This window comes from Loxodonta africana, chromosome 10 (assembly GCF_030014295.1).
Source record: "Loxodonta africana isolate mLoxAfr1 chromosome 10, mLoxAfr1.hap2, whole genome shotgun sequence".
Taxonomy (NCBI): domain Eukaryota; kingdom Metazoa; phylum Chordata; class Mammalia; order Proboscidea; family Elephantidae; genus Loxodonta; species Loxodonta africana.
This window is the reverse complement of record NC_087351.1, coordinates 91292815-91310807: the sequence shown is the minus strand read 5'-3', so window position 1 is coordinate 91310807 and position 17993 is coordinate 91292815. Positions and strand designations below refer to the sequence as shown.

The window sequence follows — 17993 nt, the reverse complement described above, 5'->3', positions numbered from 1 at the left end:
TTGTGTAAATAAAGTTTTATTGCAATTCAACCGTGCATATTAACATATTATCTCTGGCTGATTTTTGCTACAGTGACAGAGCTGAGTAGTTGGGAAAGAGGCTGTACATCCTGCAAAGTCTAAAACATTTACTATTTGGCCATTTATAGAAAAAGTGTGCTGACTCTCTGCCTCGACTCCTAAAAGTAGATCAGGAAGTCCCCAAGTCTTAATGGAAATACTCAGAAATAAAATTTATTCAATCAAATATTCTCACCTGTGAGATAGATACTTAAGTAAGAGCTCTGTTATTTTTAGGTGAAACAACGTTCTCTCCAAAAGATAGTGTGAGTCTAAAAGCTAACCTGCCTCTTAAACACATAATTTGCCACCAACAGAACTACTCGCTGCTAGGCACTGGGATCAATAATAATTGAACTATAAATTAAGTGGTGATTTAGAACGGGAAGCTAAGCCAACATGTAATCACATAAAAAAGTGATGGAATTCTCATCAATAAACACTTGTTGTCTATAGCTAATTGTGACATGAACCACTGGTCTGAATGCAGAGGGTCTAAGTCAACCAGTTCTCTGATATAAATCAGTTTCAGTGGAAGGACACCACTGCTCCATAGGAAAGTGAATACATGCCTTCAAAGGTGGTGACAATAAAATCAGGCACATCTAAGTATGTTGTTACATAGAACAAAGTATACTGTAAGTATATGGAAATGCCCTTCTGTGAATACAAATACTACATGCAGTCTAGCTCAGTTCCCTGAAGGGATGTTTTCATTTTCCCTTGACATTGCTTTGAGTAAGAGCTGGCCATGAGGCTGAGACAGCCAAATAGCTCAGCATGTCAGCTCCTACTGCAGTGCCCCCAAATCACAAGGAAGGAAGGGACAAGGCAAGCCAGTAACGGCTGCTCAGTGGAAGCCTACATAAATTATTCTTTCCAGCAGGATACTGAAAAATGGCGTGGCCTGGCAGCCCTTTGGAATGGCAGTCATTACAGCCACAGCAAGCGTTTTACTTTCACTTATTAACTTGAAACTGATTTGTTCCTGCTCTGTTCCAAAGATGCTGGGGAATTTGTTGAAAGGACAGATTTTTCCTTAAAATACACCCACTCCTCACTTACCGACATGGTTAGTTTCCAAAAAGCAAGTCGTTATGTGAAAACGTATATACCATTGCTGCAGAAATCCCTTAGGATGGTTAGGGGTGGCGGACAAAAAGGAACATTCCAGAAATAATTTCCGATTTTCCACCTTTGGAACAATGGTAGCCAAAGACTTGGTTTCTGATTTGTTATTCTATAATCACCTTTAAGGAGCCCTGGTAGCACAGTGGTTGAGCACTTGGCTGCTAACCAAAAGGTCAATGGTTCAAACCTACCAGCCACTTGCAGGAGAAAGATCTGTCTGTTTCCATAAAGATTTACAGCCTTGGAAACCCTATGGGCCAGTTCTACTCAGTTTTACAGGGTCACTATGAGTTGAATTTGACCCAACAGCAGTGGGTTTGGTTTCAGTTTATTCACCTTTATCTAATCTAAAGATGAATCAAATGAATGCCCTTAAAAGATAATGGGGGATGTCAAAACTATTCGGTCCCATCAGAATATACCTACTCCTCACTTACTCTCTGGTTAGCTTACATTTCACATTTACAACAACAGTAAAAAAAATCTACTATTTGACTATTTTGCACATTAATGATGTACATCTGGCAGTAACAGACACCTAGGTACGAGGTGAGAACAGCATGCTGTGGTAGTTACTATGTGTCAACTTGGTTGGGCCATGATTCTCGATGGTTTGGCAGTTATTTAATGATGTAATTTGGCCATTATGTAATGATGTTGTTATCCTCTATTTTGTGATCTGATGGGGTCATCCTCTATTTTTGCATAATGCAGATTTTCATATAATGACCCAGTCTTTGGAACCCAATCATGTCAATAAGTGAGCAGCGGGTGTATTCTGATGGGACCCAGTATTTCCCCATCCTCCATTGTCTTTTAAGAGCATTCATTTGATTCATCTTTAGATTAAACAAAGGTGAGTAAACCAAAACCAAACCCACTGCCATTGAGTCAAATCCAATTCACAGCAACCCTGCAGGACAGAGTAGGAAGGCCCCCATAGGGTTTCCAAGGCTGTAAATCTTTCGGGAAGTACACGGTCTCCTATGAAGCAGCTGGTGGGTTTGAACCACTGGCTTTTTGCTTAGCAGCTGAGCACTTAACCACTGTACTACCAGGGCTCCTTAAAGGTGAATACAGAATAACAAATCAGAAACCAAGTCTTTGGATACCGTTGTTTCAAAGGTGGCGGTGAATGGGCAATTACTCCTGGAATGTTTCTCTTTGTCCCCCTCTCTTGACTATTTCCAAGGGTTTCTGCAGCAATGCTACATTAGTGTAATAATGTCCCAATTCTGCTTTCCAGTTGCTGATGACCCATTAGAGAAATAAGATGATAATTTAGACCCTTGAAGGCTGAGGTTCAGTAAAATTGGACAAGTTTCTTGACCTATTCACAACTGGGTACAAGAGGAAGATAATCTTTGGGAAAGGGACATGTTCACCTAATATCATGGGCAAAGGTGACTAAGATCACAGCCGCTCAGGGAGGAGTGATTTTGCTAGCAAAATTACACCAGTCATAGACTTCAGTCCCTTAAGTGTCAACATTCAGCAATACATCATGTTTCCATTCACTAGGAAAATGTGGTAGATCATTACATGTCATTTTGCCAAATATTTATAGAAAGCATAACTCACAGGACTCAAGATTTGTGTTTTCACTGAGGGAAGACATCCAAGATCAATTAGGAATTTACAAAATGCATTATTAAAAGTCTACTAAAATTTAGAACAAGCCATGTTACATATAATAGGCAAAGTTTTAGTGGATACATGGTGGATAAAAATACCACCAAAACAAAAAACTTGGTTCTGGTAGTTGTAGTTAGCTCGTCTGTAAAATTCAGATAACAGTAACACCTATTCCCAAGGCTGGCTTCATGGGCATTCAGCCAGTGTAGCTGCACAAGGACCTGTGCCCAAAAGGGGGCCCCAGGCTTGAGGTCTAATGCTTTGCAGACACTGTCTTGAAACTCTTAAGAATTTTACGTTTGAGTTCATGTGTTGTAAGTGAAGTTCAATGGGACAATGGGGCATGAGTCAGGGGCTTAGGGCCTCAGCTCAAGAGTGGTCTTGCCTCCTCTGGGGACGTCTCTTGACCACCCCCGCTCTCTTATGCTCACCCAGCAATGACTGCCTCCCTCCGTCCCACAAGCAGAGTCATGGGGTAGGGTCCTTGGTGCCTGTGAGTATATGCACTTAGCCCATGAATATCCTCATGTTTGAGGGAGCATGACTTTAAATAAAAAAAGAGAAAAAAAAAAAAAGAAGAAAGAAAAAGCACTGTGACAAGTTGAGAGAGACTGAGAAAAAAAAGAAAAAGCTTTTTTCCTACTTTTTGAACAAGGGGCTCTCATCTTCATTTTGCACTAGGCCCTGCAAATTATGTAGCTGTCCCTGCCTCCTGTGCATAACTCTTGTGAGAACTAAAGGAGATAATATATGTAACACTGGAGAATGTTATATAGCATGTACTAAGTGCTCATTAAATGTTAGCCAGTGTTATTTTTGCTGTTGTTGTTTCTCCTGCATATAGCTCGTCATGGACAGAGACATAAATGCATATCACTCGTACCATTCAACTTCACCAGGGCAGCTTAGCCTTTTTGGGGCTGAACCGAATGGCTGGTTTCTGTGCCTTTCTTCGAATAGGAGCCTTGCTCTTACTAATGTGACCCTACTAAGTGTGAGAAAAAAAAGCCTGAATTCATTCTATACAAAATTCTAAACCGACTGCCACAAAACCCCTCTATTAAAACCTTGAAAGTTATCTCAAATACACTCAGCCTCTTTAAACACAGGTTCCAGCCCTGTCTCCTATGAAACATTTGACAAAAGCAGCAATTCCCTTTGACAAATCAGAAAGGTCAGACAAGTACCCAGGAGGCCTTGGGAACTGGTATTTCTATTGTTGCAAGTTCAAATGATCAACGAGCAAGCAATTCAGGCCCTGAGGTACAAGGGCTATAAGAGCTTCCGTGTTTTTGATGCCTGTTTAAATGCCGGGATGATACTTATATGGCTGGGAGCTAAGCTTCTGTGTGGATATTTTTCTTCGTCGAATTATGTTATAGTGATGATTGATGATAATGAAGGTTGAGAATAGTACTGCAGGATCCACAGCTAATTTATGGCAGAGGCAGGTTTACCTGGACCCAAAGATTCTGCCCTTTCCAGTGGGTCAGACTACCACCCATGGTGGTGGTGGTGTTCTGTTGTTGGCTTTGCTTTGTTTCTCTGCTCTGATCATCTTCTTTGTTCTCATTAAGGATCAGTTTAAAGGTTAAACAGGTATGTAAAAATAATACAGGGATGGGTGTAGATTTCTCTCCAGGGTGGGTAAGACATAAAACCTGTACAATCTGACATGCATAGAACAATGCTGGACAAAAGTGATACATGCCTTAGATTTCTGTTTGAACCACCACCATTTCGGCAAAAGAATTAACAGATTGCTTTGGAATTACCTTTCCTAATACTTAAGTATAGCCTTCAAACATCGTAGCATTTAGTTTGGATTTCTAAAAATATATTTTTTCTTTAGGAGCTGGGCATATGTCCTTATCACGGTCATCTACGGTATTTTCATCTGATCTGCCAAGATTCCTCTTTTTGTAAATTGGGAATAACTTTCCTCTTTCTAAGTAATCTGTATTCATCCATTCACATTTCTCCTACAGCCCAAAGTTCCAAATCACTGAACTGATTATTATTAATTAATTCAACAAATGTGCATTAATGCCTATTGCATTCCTGGCACTGTGTTAGGCAGTGAAGGTACAATGATGAATAGGACATATCCCTAACTATGAGGAGTCTAGAGAAGGGTTCGGGAGATAAACACATAAGCAAACAAATTAATAAATATGTAATGTGAGTTCTGAAAGAGATGCAAAGTGCTATGGGACTGCAGAGGTGGATGGACCAAGATCTCCCTGGGGTAGGAGGGAGGTTTCACCTAAGAGGTAACCTCTGAGCTGTCATGAAGGATAAGCATCAGTTGGCTAGCCAGATAAAAAAATAGATAGAGAGGTATAATATAGTGCACAAGGTAAAGCATGGACTCAGAAACAGGTGTAAGAGAGCTTGGGGGATTGGGATAACCACAGCTGTTTGCTAAAAAAAAAAAAAAAAAACAGCTCTAGAGTGTAAGAAAAAGGGACAAGAGACTGGGAATACCAGAATACCAAGAGAAGGCCACAAAAGCATCACCTACATGAAGGGCAGTTTGGCAATGACAAAGATGTATGCAGTTATGGCATTCTAACATCACACTCTTCTTAGTTGTCTCTATGCCTATATGATAACTCCTAATTCATTCTCCACACACCCCCAAAAGCCAAATACATTTTAGTCACAAAAGTAAACAATGCCTTGTTATTGTTAGCTGTCATCAAGCTGGCCCCAGATTCAAGGAAACACCATGCCCAATGGAACAAAATGCTGCCTGCTACTGGGCCATCCTGATTGGACCATTGTGATCCACAGGGTATTCATTGGCTGGTTTTTGGAAGTAGACCTTCAGGCCTTTCTTCCTAGTTTGTCTTAGCTTGGAAGCTCTGCTGAAACCTGTTCAGCATCATAGCAACGTGCAAGCCACCACTGATGGATGTGTGGCAGCCACACATGAGGTGCATTGGCTGGGAATAGAACCTGGGTGTCCCGCACGGAAGGTGAAAATTCTACCACTGAACCACCGATGTACCCAGATAATGCCTTAGAGACTAGTTATTAATAAGAATGCAACACTAATATACCTTTAAGCTTAGCTGCAGAAACTTGACTTTCAAAAGGCCAAAGTTTCAGAAGAACTACCTAAAGAAATAGGGTGTATTAGTGACCTTCAGGTGCTTGCCCTTGAGTGGAGGTCTGCATTCACTTAAGCATCAACATTTTCAGCAATCGAACAGAAGAGGCAGTATGTGCAGTGGTTAGAAGCATGGGCTTTGGAATCAAACAGACTGAATCTGAAGCTGAGAAAAGCATGTCATATGACTAAGCCACCTTAGGATAATAACACCTATCTTATAAGATTGTGGTGAAGATTAAACAAGATAATCCAAGCAAACTAATCAGCCCAGCATCTAACACACAAAAAATAATCAATGTTTGCTTTTTTTTTTTTACTATAATTCATAGCCATCTGTGAAATCAATGCACTTTCTATAATAGTAGCAAAGGTTGTCAAAATGTTATTGTAAGTGTCTTTGTGTACAGACTTAGTAGTATTCATTTTTGCTGTGACAAAGAAAAAACAAAGCAGTGGGAGTGGGGGGGATCCAGGGAAAATTTGGAGAGAGGGAGGAATGGGGTATTATCTTCACTTATGTTTAATTTTCATGCCTTTGAAATGTTCATCATGAAATTCCCACCTCTCTTAGTTTTCTACCAGGTATGTAGGGGTGCGGTTAAGCTCAGTCCTGGATAAGTACCTGAGTATTTATATAATCATTAGGGTGATACAATGTCTAGCATTTCTATTTCTGACAACCATTAAGTTTCTTCCATTGGTTCCTTTGTCAAGAAAGAGTTTGCTTGTAAATAGCAATAAGAGAATTGAACAGTTTAGTTAAACTTTCCAACTATTTACAGACATGATCATGCAGTGTGAGTTTAGCCCCAACTATCAATTTATTTTCCTAAAGAGATGACGATCCTTCTCTAGGCAGGGATGACTAGCCCAATGGCGTCATCACATTTTCTGTATCCATCTTTTCTCTGGGAGACTGGAAACATACAGAACTTTCCTCCAGTGATAAAATATGTTGTTACGCTTATGGCTTTACTGCTCTATTATCAATATGTATGGATGCCCCTTTCTCTTTGTCTCTGGGCTTCTCTCTTGCACACATTTGTTCCTGCCATCTGCTGCTTCTATTCCTTTCACACTTTCCTTCTCTGTTGCTTTCTTCACCCCAGTCCTGTGGGTACCCTCTTGCTGCTAAGTGGTATAGCTCCTTCCTCCGGGGTACTGGGGAGGGAAGGAAGGAAAGGGCTTCCTGACGGACCATCACAGGAAAACCACTCACGGGTAATAAATAGGCTTCCTCCCTCCAACCTTAGTATTTTCTAGTTTTCTCACTTTCTATTCTCCCTGGAACAAAGGAGGAGCCCTTTGTTTATTGCTGTAGATTTTATCCTGCCCAAACTTGTAAATGACACCATTTCCACTTCTCTGTCATAGCCTAGATTTCAGAATTAAATCACATTTTATTCCTACTGCTGTTCATTCTACAACCAAGAGTTTAAGTCATAATATCCTCCCTAATTTGGCACTTTTGCAGTGGCTTTTTTTTTTTTTAATTTTTACTAATTCTGAAGAAAAATATCACCATTTTCAGCGTCATTATTAAAAAGATGTCCTTATTTAGGTAGCAAAGAGTGATCATTTGATTAGAAATCAGAAAACTAAATTTATGAAAACCCATGCTTGTTACTCATCACCCCTGACTTCCACAAGCCTCAGTTTCCTCATTTGTAATATGTGGATATTAAAAAATGCACTCCACAGGCCTACTGGGAGGACCTTGAGTTCATAAACATTCAAAGACTTTGCTACAGGGGAAATAATCTCTATTACAATTTACCTCTCTTTTGGAGCACATATGCCTTTTAATATTTTTTTCTGCTGCGATACAACTTCAGCCATTCAGGAAGATGGACACTTAGATTATTACGACTAAACGCCAATCCTCTTGTTTGCACCCCTTGCCACCTCTCTCTTGCTTCCTATTCCCTAACTGAGTCCCTCGCAGTAGCCACTAAGAGCACTGCAGCTGACAGAGGGCTGACACATGGCTTGGTGGATGGCAGCACAATGATTTCGTATACAGATATTATATATTCATATTCACTCTGAAACAACTTCATTTTGAGAGGGAAAATGTATTGATTCTGTTAAGGGTTATTTCTCTACCTTCTAATAAACTCTGAATTAGGAAGCCATGTAATTTCAGTCATTTAGTCAACAGAACAGCCAGAAAAATTACTCCACTTCCTTTAAGGAATGTCCCCTGGTCTCTAAGTTTTCTTTCCAACATTGACTCCAAAATTGAGAAACACTATATTTGCTGAGATGCTCTGAATCAATAGGCAAGTTTACACTTCATGGTTAATTGTTCTTGAAGTTCTAGAATTCAAATTATACTCTTCTACTCTATTCCATATGGGTGAGATTTTAAGTAGCTTCAACAACAGCAACTATATATATATATATGTGTGTGTGTATATATATATATTTTAGGTATAATGGAAAGCGAAGTACATTCGTGAATGCATTTATCTTGTTATGAAAGAGGAATGGGGAATTTTAGTTCATAACATTCACATGCCAAATGGTCACTGCACATCCCATACCTCAAAGATAAAGTTGCCTCTTATGGATTGAATTGTGTCCCCCCAAAACCTTTGTTAACTTGGCTAGGCTATGACTCCCAGTAACGTATGGTTGTCTACCATTTCGTGATCTGATGTGATTATCCTATACATTGTAAATCCTAACCTCTATGATGTTAATGATGCAGGATTAGAGTCAGTTACGTTAACGAGGCAGGACTCAATCTACAAGATTAGGTTGTGTCTTAAATCAAACCCTTTTGAGATATAAAAGTGAGAAGCCAGCAGAGAAGAGAAGGACCTCATACCATCAAAAAAGAAATGCTGGGAGCAGAGCTCATCCTCTGAACCCAGGATCTCTGTGCTGAGAAGCGCCTAGACCAGGGGAAGATTGGTGACAAGGACATTCCCCCAGAACCAACAGAGAGAGAAAGCCTTCCCCTAGAGCTGGTGCCCTGAATTCAGGCCTCCGAGACTGTGAGAGAATACATTTCTGCTTGTGGTATTTCTGTTACAGCAGCGGTAGATAACTAAGACATCAACCCTCCTATTTTTCAAAATATAAATGGTTCCTAACACTAATACTTGCTGAATATGTCACATTGCAAAACTGACTATGGTAATTAGATAAATAAAATAGATCAAAATACATAAAGGAATCTTCAAAAGTTAGAAGGAAAAACGGAAACATCATTTTTACTAAAAAATGTTGTTATTGTTAGGTGCCATGGACTCAATTTCCACTCATAGTGACCCCATATGACAGAGTAAAACCACCCAATAGAGTTTTCTAGGCTGTAATCTTTAAGGGACCAAATCACCAGGTCTTTCTCCCACGGAGTGAATGCGTGGGTTCGAGCAACCGACTTTTTGGTTAGTAGCCAAGTGCTTAACCACTGTGCCACCAGGGCTTCTTTACTAAAAATTACAGTGCCAGAAATACCAACTGTTGAAAGAAGAGCAAGAAAACTACCTGTGTAACTCCAAGAGGATGGTTAGATGATGGAGAGTGAACAAAAACAAAAACAAAAAAAATTCAGGAAAAAGACCTGGCTAAATAGACCAGTGCTCAGGGTCTCAAAGTGAGAAATACACATACAATTGAGAAGAAATGAGCTGGCTATGGATCTCAACATATTGACTCGTCATGCAAATTATGCTTCCACAAATTGGTTAAAACCAAACCACAACATCTCGTAAAAAGAGGGCTACTCCTCTCTCCTCTTGGTGAAGTAGCCCTCCTTTCTCACTGTGATCTGCAGTAACTTGGTGAATTTTAAAACCATGAACATAAATGTACCAAGAGAGCCAAACAGACGGTAATGTTCTCAGCAAGAAGCTTACTCCCTTCCTGCAGAACCTGTTATCTCTCTGGCTCTATTTTGTTTTAGTTCCTGTTTTGATCACACTAAAATGACATTAAAAGATATTAAAGTCAGAAATATGATGATATCAACTAAGGATACCACCTAATCAGATCTGTGCATTTTAAAGATAATAGTTTCAATTTAGAATACTATTAGGCTTTTATTAAAATGACATCAGGGTAAGAACTCACAAATTTAAAATATTTTGATTAGTTTTGGGCTTACATCAAGTATTTGTTTATCAAAATGCGCCAAGGGGGGAAAAAATTCTAATATGGCACAAAGATGGTCTCACTAACAGTCTTACTAGTGATGTTACTGATGCAGAATCCAATAGGACTCTGATGGCCTAAGAAAAGAGTTTATTATTGACCTGAGTAATTGACCAGAGAAAACAGGGATGCTCATTTCATAGACATCTACTAAGCTGCCTAGAGGCATAGTCTGATAAACGTATGGCTATCCATTCTTAAAAAAGTACAGTACTCAAAAGAGTATCTTTTTGGTTGAGAGACTTTGATCATATTTATTCTCCTCCTCTTCCTCTTTCTTTTCCTCCTCCTCTTCCTTCTACATCATCAATCATCATCATCATCACTGCATATCTGGCATATGTTATGTGCCAGGGTCTGTTCTTCTCAAAAAGGTAGATACTATAAATATCCTCATTTTACAGTTGAAGAAACTGAGAGGTGAAGTAATGCACCGAAGACACATAGCTCATTAGTGGTATAGGTAAGGGTTGAATCCAGGCTATTTGGCTACAGAATCCTCTTGGAAATTGCACTACAATGCCTTCTCTGCTGGGATCTGAACACAGATAACTGGGAATATGGGAGAGAATCACACAGAACAAAAAAGTACTACAGTATATTGCCACTTCTGTCTACCACCCCTGTTTATTGAAAAGCGATTAGCATATGAACTGCTTTTATAACAGGTTCCTATTAAGAGATTTCCAGTATGAGTCATCACAAAGGTTTTAGATGACAATAGTCCCCAGATATACTTAAAGAAGTGAAAACATAGAAGAAAAAGGTCTATGGGTGATAAGAGGCTTCCATATGAATATGTGACAGCAACATTTTGAGGAGCTATTTTGAGAAAATGAACAAAAATTTGGCAATACACTGTTTGGCAAGGTTGGGAAGAAAGAAAGGCTCTCTTATCTTGCTTGCTGTCAATTTGTACAACCTCTTTGGAATACAATTTGGCAATAGCTATCAAAATTTATAACTCACTTATCCTTTGACAAAGCAATTCTACTCTTATGATGTATTTAGTGGATATTCTTATACACATACGCAAAGACAATGAACAAAAATACATTTTCTTATTTTTTTTCAGTAAAAGACTTTAGAAAAATCTAAATGTACATCAGTAAGGTTCTGCTTAAATTAATTATGATACGCCCATAAAATATCATGTGACCTTTAAAAAGAATAGAGATCTCTGTATTTGTACATGGAATAGTCCCTAAAATCTATTAAATATAAAAGACCAAAATGCAGAAGAGTATGTTAACATTTGTGTCAATAGAAGAAAGAGGAGAAAGAGGAGGAGAAGCTTATAACTATGTGTTATTAGATACCCATAGACTATCCCTGTAAGAATATAAAAAGAAAAATCCCAGATAATTTTGGTTGCTTTTGAGAAGGGGAACCTGGGAACTAAGATCAGGATTAAGAGGGGGAATTTTCACAATTTTGCGTTTTGTTTCATGTATAATTTTTTAACTGTTTAAAAATAAAACCAATCTGATAATGTTAAATTGTTAGGAAGTACTCTCACTATTATACTCAGGTCTTGCCTATTGATACCATTAATATACTTAGACGTGGGGGGTTCTATATGTTACAAGAAACGTAAAATTTTCCAGAAAGAATAAAATTATACATTTTTTTAAAATCAGATTTTGAGAAAAGTTGAGGTAGATTGTAATTTAGTATGGAGACAGAAAATCTAGGTGTGATAATTTCATAGTTCAATAGATACTAGATTCTTATATATAGGACTCTGTTTTGTTATGTTCCATCTTCCCTAAAACTCTAATCAGAGAAACAACCTTGTCAGGCAAATGGCTGATTGTAATGGTTACCAGACTCTTGGAATAGATACCGAAGAGGGTTCTATCGTAATTTCCTTCCCAATAGACTTTTAAAAGTGAAGAAGTCAGCTTTCCCGGTTCACCTGAGGCAAGTGTTTCTGGGTTAAAGAGATTATTAGCTAAATGATTCAGTTCTGGGATTCCCAGATAAACCAGGCCTAATGAGGAGGTCACACAATCTAGCAACATAGAAAAGACAGAGAAAAAGAAAGACAAGGAAACCGCAAGCATATTGTCTATATTTCCGTGCTCCGAGCTATGCCTAAATTAACCAAGAACCATCTACACACTGCTGACTTTGCCAAAACACTAAAAAGTGATTCTGCTTTGAAACCAGAAGCAGAGAAGCAAAGTCAAAAGACCTGTGCTAGACAAGCAGTTGAAAGAGAAGGAGTTTGAATATGAGCAAAAGAGAAAAAATACTCTTGTCAGAACTAACAGCCTTCAGAGGTATGATCTGGAGATACAGTATCATTCCGACGTTGCTTTCATATACCTCTGATGTTTTTGTACACGTTTGTGATAACTCAAAGACAGCAAAGTGTATGGGAAGTGGACAAGATTACCAAGTCTGTTCTCTGACACAAATGACTCCACTGTGGCACTTGAGCGTTTTAAGGCTGGTATATTTTTCTATTGTACTGTATTCCTTTTCTCCTCTATGTCTAAGAAGAAAAAATTTGCCTCGTTACAGATAAGTTAGTAAGGCTACAAGTTCAAAGCAACTATTGGGGGGGGGGCAGTTCCTATATGTATCTAAACAATTAGTCATACACAGAAACTCACAATTCACATGTCATACAGACATACCCCTTTTTAGAAAGACTGGAAAAATGGCCACTACACAAAGGAGTTAGCTCTTTGAGAGGAGGGAAACGAGAAGGGGAAATAATGATATTTCATTAAGAAGTGTCTACTATTTTCATTCATACTGCCCTCATAATTAATATGAGTTCACAATTTTCATTCATACTATACATGGCTTGAATAGGATAGAAGGAAGTAGTGGATAAGAAATCATAAGGAAGAGTCACAATCAGACATAGTAAAAGACAACAAACCATTTTCCAGACATTCATTTAAGCAGGCATCCAAGAGACCAATGAGAAATTCATACCTGTTTTCAAAACTGCATACCTTTTAGGTGACTGCCAACCTCATGGAACTGGAACCTTAAGGAACAGGTAGTTTCCTCCAGGAATTCTCCAGAAAGTAGTACTGTTTTCTTTAGCAATGCTCCAGGTCACCCTGGAGTTCAAGTCACCATGATGACTGCCAACTCTGTTGTTCTTTTACAATTTAAAAATAAGGTCTAGGCAAGAGTTTTCCCTATAAAATGGGTTTAACTACATTTCTGTCAAATGAACCAAATCTGGAAATGACCCCAATTCAACCAAAGATATTGATTTACATACTGTCTTATATGTCTCTAAAGTATACTAATTTATTTTAGCAAATAAATTTACTAAGAATCATCGAATTGTATACTTACAGCCTGAGATGGCACTCTTGGAAGATTTAGAAAGCAGGGGTAGTAAGATCTGGGATGAGTAATGATAAGTATATTGCAGAGCATACGAGGAGAAATGAAATATTGAAAAAGAGAAGGTAAGAGAAGGGGAAAGGCAGAGAAGCTGACTAGAAAATTATTTCTCCTTCTTGGTAGGAAACCCTTGGCATAGAGCTGGGCTATGACCACTGACAGAAGGGTCCATCGAAAAAGCCTTAAGAAAGGAGACTAGAAGAAAGCTCTGTTTTTGTGTCAAGATCACATGGCCATTTGCTCCCTCTTTACACTGGAAGGCCATCCTCTTTTTTCATGCTCTTCTCTCCATTCAAACAAGTGTCACATAAACCCTTGGAAACAGCCATTGCCTGGAACAAACAACACTTTGAGACAATGAATGGAGGAAAAAAAAATGTGATGTCATTCAGCACTTTACCTGAGTGACTTTTCAGAAGATAGGCACTCTGGAAAAACATACCCAAGAACTACAGGAAAATTTCATGAACTTATATTTAAACTTGATTCAAGCTTAATTCAGTATGTCCCTTCAAGGGAAAAAAGAAGGTATTTTGAAACTTGAGCAATGACACTTTATGACTTTATTGAAATGATGGCAAGAGACAAGTCTGAGGGGTGAGAAAAAAAGGCCCCTTCCCTCTCAAACTCAGGCTGAAAATCTATCCTTTCTCTTATGCCTTCATATTTAAAAATCAGGCACAATGACTGACCCACACACCTACCAAAGAAACCTCTTGAGATTCTAGGACCTCTGCTGTAAAGTCAGTGAGAAGGGAAGTTTAGACATTCTAATTACCTGTAATTGCTTTCTGTCCTAATTTGCTGGCATAGTCTTCTCAGACTTTTCCACCCCAGTGCCAATAATAATGCCAGGGATAGAATAAAGGAATCACAATAAAAATAAAATGCCTTTGAATTCTTATGGCTTATCTTAAAGATTCATGTTTATTAGCATTCTTCTGCATAGTATATCATACCAAATGACACTTGGTTCCAATATCATTTTTTACTTCAAATCAAGAATTAAAATTGACTTCAGGAAAACATATCACATTTATTTTGTGGCTCTACATAACCCTTAGTAAACCTCCACTTATCCTGTTCTCAGTTCTAAAGGTCTTAGTTTAAATGAGCCATGCTTTTTTTGAGTCAACCACTGTTCAACCAATAGATACTATATATTATTTCTCTGATAATGTTGCCAAAATTAACTTTATCATAAGAATTAAAAAATGTCTTCCAAAATCTAATCTTGACTCTACCTAAATATTGAATTAAAACCAGTGGCAGTCTTTCTATACTGTGAACAAAACTGAGAATACAACTTTGCTGACAAATTCCCAAACTGCTTTTCAGTTCTACATAGAAGATCTTGAATCAAACTTAGGAAACCTACTGATATTTGTGTGCTGAGGAGAGTTGCTGTCTTCCCAGGAAAGAGAATGCTGCAGCTTGCCTTACGATGAAGTTCCATGGCTGATTAGATGTAATTAACTCCAAAAAAGGTGTGGAAGTCCTGATATCCTGATCAAATTACCTCCTCACTTCTCTGTTCTCCAGATAAGTCTCTGAAGCCAGAAGATGCTAGATTCAACTTTGGAAGAGGCTTTCAACCTTTATTCTCAACTTCTTATTTTCTTTTGGAAACTGATACAAAAAGAACAGGAAATCTTTCCAAAGACATGCTACTTAAAAGAAAATGAAAAAGAAGAAGGAGAAGAAGCAACAGTCAACGGCAGCAGCTAGATGCAAATGGCTACATATTACATGATTCCATTTATATGACATATTCAGAAAAGGCAAACTTATAGAGACAGAAATTAGCAGCTCCCTAGGACTGAAGGTGGAGCAAGGATTAACTGTGAAAGGATAAAGGGAAATTTTAGGGTGATGAAATTGTTCTAAAAGAGGATTGTGTTGATATTTGGGCAACTCTATATATTTACTAAAAATCATTTACTTGTATACTTACAATGGCTAAATATTGTGGTATGTAAAGTATACTTCAATAAAGCTGCTTAAAAAAAAAGAGAAACCTCCAAGCTTTAGAGAAAAAAGATATTTCAATTAAGCTTTAATGATGTAAATATCAAGACAAATTTTTGGTTAATTAGAAATATGTAAACACAGCAAAACAGGACAATGGTAAGAATAACTGAAAGTGATGCCAATACAAGCATAAAGTACACCACTTACAGAAGCGGTTGTTTACGTATTTTTGTTTGTTTGTTTTTTCAATTTCCTCTCCTTCTCTTTCTGTTAATTTATATGATATATATGTAGATTTGGACTTCATTCCAATATACATCCAATAACACATCTCCCATCAAGAAAGAAAGTTAAAAGATTTAATATGATAGAATAAACAGGCTAATGAAAGGATAAAATTTCATTATTTCCTTTACTTTGAGATCGTTCCTACAGAAGAACTCTAACAAGGAAGAATCCAAAATGATGAGATCATACTAAGAATTATGTATGTCTGATGCTCAAACAATCCCATTTTCTCTTCTTAGGTGTACAGAAGACTACATTTCCCAGCATCCCTTGCAGTTGGATGAGGAAACCTACTGATATTTGTGTGCTGATGAGGGTAGAATGTGGTCAGAAGAGATGTATGTCATTTCCAGACAAGACAATAAAACTTACTGGACAATCTTCCAAGCTCTTCCAATCTTCAACACCCTTTTCCCTATGGATATAGCTGGAGTGAGGAAGCCCCAAGTGGTAGAGGCAACCGATGGAAGGAGCCTAGATCCCTGAATTACTTCTTTGAAGAGAGCTGACCAAGACAGCTGCACAGCTGGCATTGTACTTTGCCTGAGCAAGATATAAACCTTTCTTTTGTCATGTTACTGAGATTTTGGGGCTGTTTGTTATAGCTGTTAGTATTCATTACGCTAATACACTGCAGGACTCAAAGCCCATTCCTTCCTTTCTTCCTTTCATCCCCTAGGCTTGATCTTCCCTTATGCTCATGCTTCCTCTATCTCTTCCCATTTTCCTACCTTGATGACTCCAGTTAATGTTTGTGTCTGAGGATGAAATGTGTCAATAGTATTTAGGCTGCAGATCATTAAGAACCTCCTTCAAGAGCTAGGATATTTAAATGGAATAAGATGAAAATAACAGGTTCCAATTCTTCATTCTGTAGAGCCAGAGTGTCTCTCAAATCTTTGGTCAAAATGTTGCATTATCACCCAGAGCAATGTTTTGCCCACCCTTCTAAAAACTCCCGGAAGAGATAAATGCCAGTAAAGAAATATCTGAGTTGGCAGCCACCTTTGGGATCATGAACTTTGTGTTTATTATCTGAAGCTTTTGGTAGTGGAGAAGTGCATGATGGTTGCTCTACAGCTTTTTGTCCACTCTTGAGAGTTATTTCCCAAAGACAACAAATAACCATTTCAATTCATTTTCAAGTTATTTCATTAGCCAGGTGCCTTTTCCTCCTTTTCTGCATAAAGAGCCAATGCAAGGAAAGAAGAGAGGACCTGCCCCATTTCAGAAACAACACCCAAGCCATACTCAACCCATTACCATCACCCCACCCTTCTTCTTGTCAACCCCAGCTACCCACAACTCTGCAATTAAAAAAATAAAATAATTCAAAGAAAAAACAGCTCATAAAATTGTAAACAAAATAAAGTCAGTTTTTTTTTTTTTTTTTTTAAAGAACAAAATGAAACTTGAGGGAAAACTTACTGGAGTTACAGTTTATCCTGATACAGTCTAGATGGGGAAAAATAAATGAAAGATGAAATTGCATCCTTCAAGGTAACAGCTGCAGACATCCAAAAACAATCAGTCCACCCTTCCGGGGACAGACACACGCAAGAAATGTGGCCATTTTATATATATACAGTATGTACAAGTTTAAGGGTGGGTGTATATGTACAGTATATTATTTAGTAAAGCCAGATACATATATATATACACACACACACATATATATACACATATGTATAGAGATATATACTGGTATACATATATATCCACAATAGACACTGAGTAGGCTTTTTTTTTCCAAAAAAACTATTCATTTATATTGATTATTTCACACCTGAACTTTGAAATATTAATTTTGTTAAACTTGGCAAATTAGGCAAAAATTTTCCCACCAAATGTAAGTTATATCCTGTTTTCCCCCTACATTTAATTTTCTTAAAATTTATTTTTAGAAATAGCATTAACACAATTTTTCTATTAGTATTCCAAAGATATATCACCAGTCTGACACATTGTATCATTTAAAAAAAGCTGTCCATGAAGTTTCTCAGTGCAGTATTTAACCCTTTCTCTTTTTCTAAAAACAAACTCCCTCCACCCTCTCCTTAGGTCAGGCCCCAAATGCTACAGAAATCTATAAAGGCAGACTTGCCATCATCCCTACAGGCAAGGAAAGGGTTAATACTACCTGGTCATTTCCTGTCATAAAATGGCCACTTGCAAACAGCTAACCGCACAAACACCCATCCCAGATTTTAGAGAGGTGGGGTTGGGTGAAGAGTATAAGGAGTTTTAT

At 38.0% G+C, this 17993-nt stretch overlaps 1 protein-coding gene across 10 annotated transcripts in view; it reads right to left on the bottom strand.

The window, feature by feature from the left end:
• NRXN3 (neurexin 3) overlaps positions 1-17993 on the bottom strand; it is a 1785202-nt gene that overhangs the window by 1116635 nt on the left and 650574 nt on the right. For 8 of the 10 annotated variants that reach the window (XM_023546430.2, XM_064292808.1, XM_023546429.2 and 5 more), the window contains one exon: positions 17174-17200. The exons of the other annotated variants lie outside the window; for them this stretch is intronic. In XM_023546430.2, coding sequence (XP_023402198.1) covers positions 17174-17200 — 27 coding nt within the window. The remainder of the gene's footprint in view (positions 1-17173; positions 17201-17993) is intronic. 10 annotated transcript variants of the gene reach the window in all.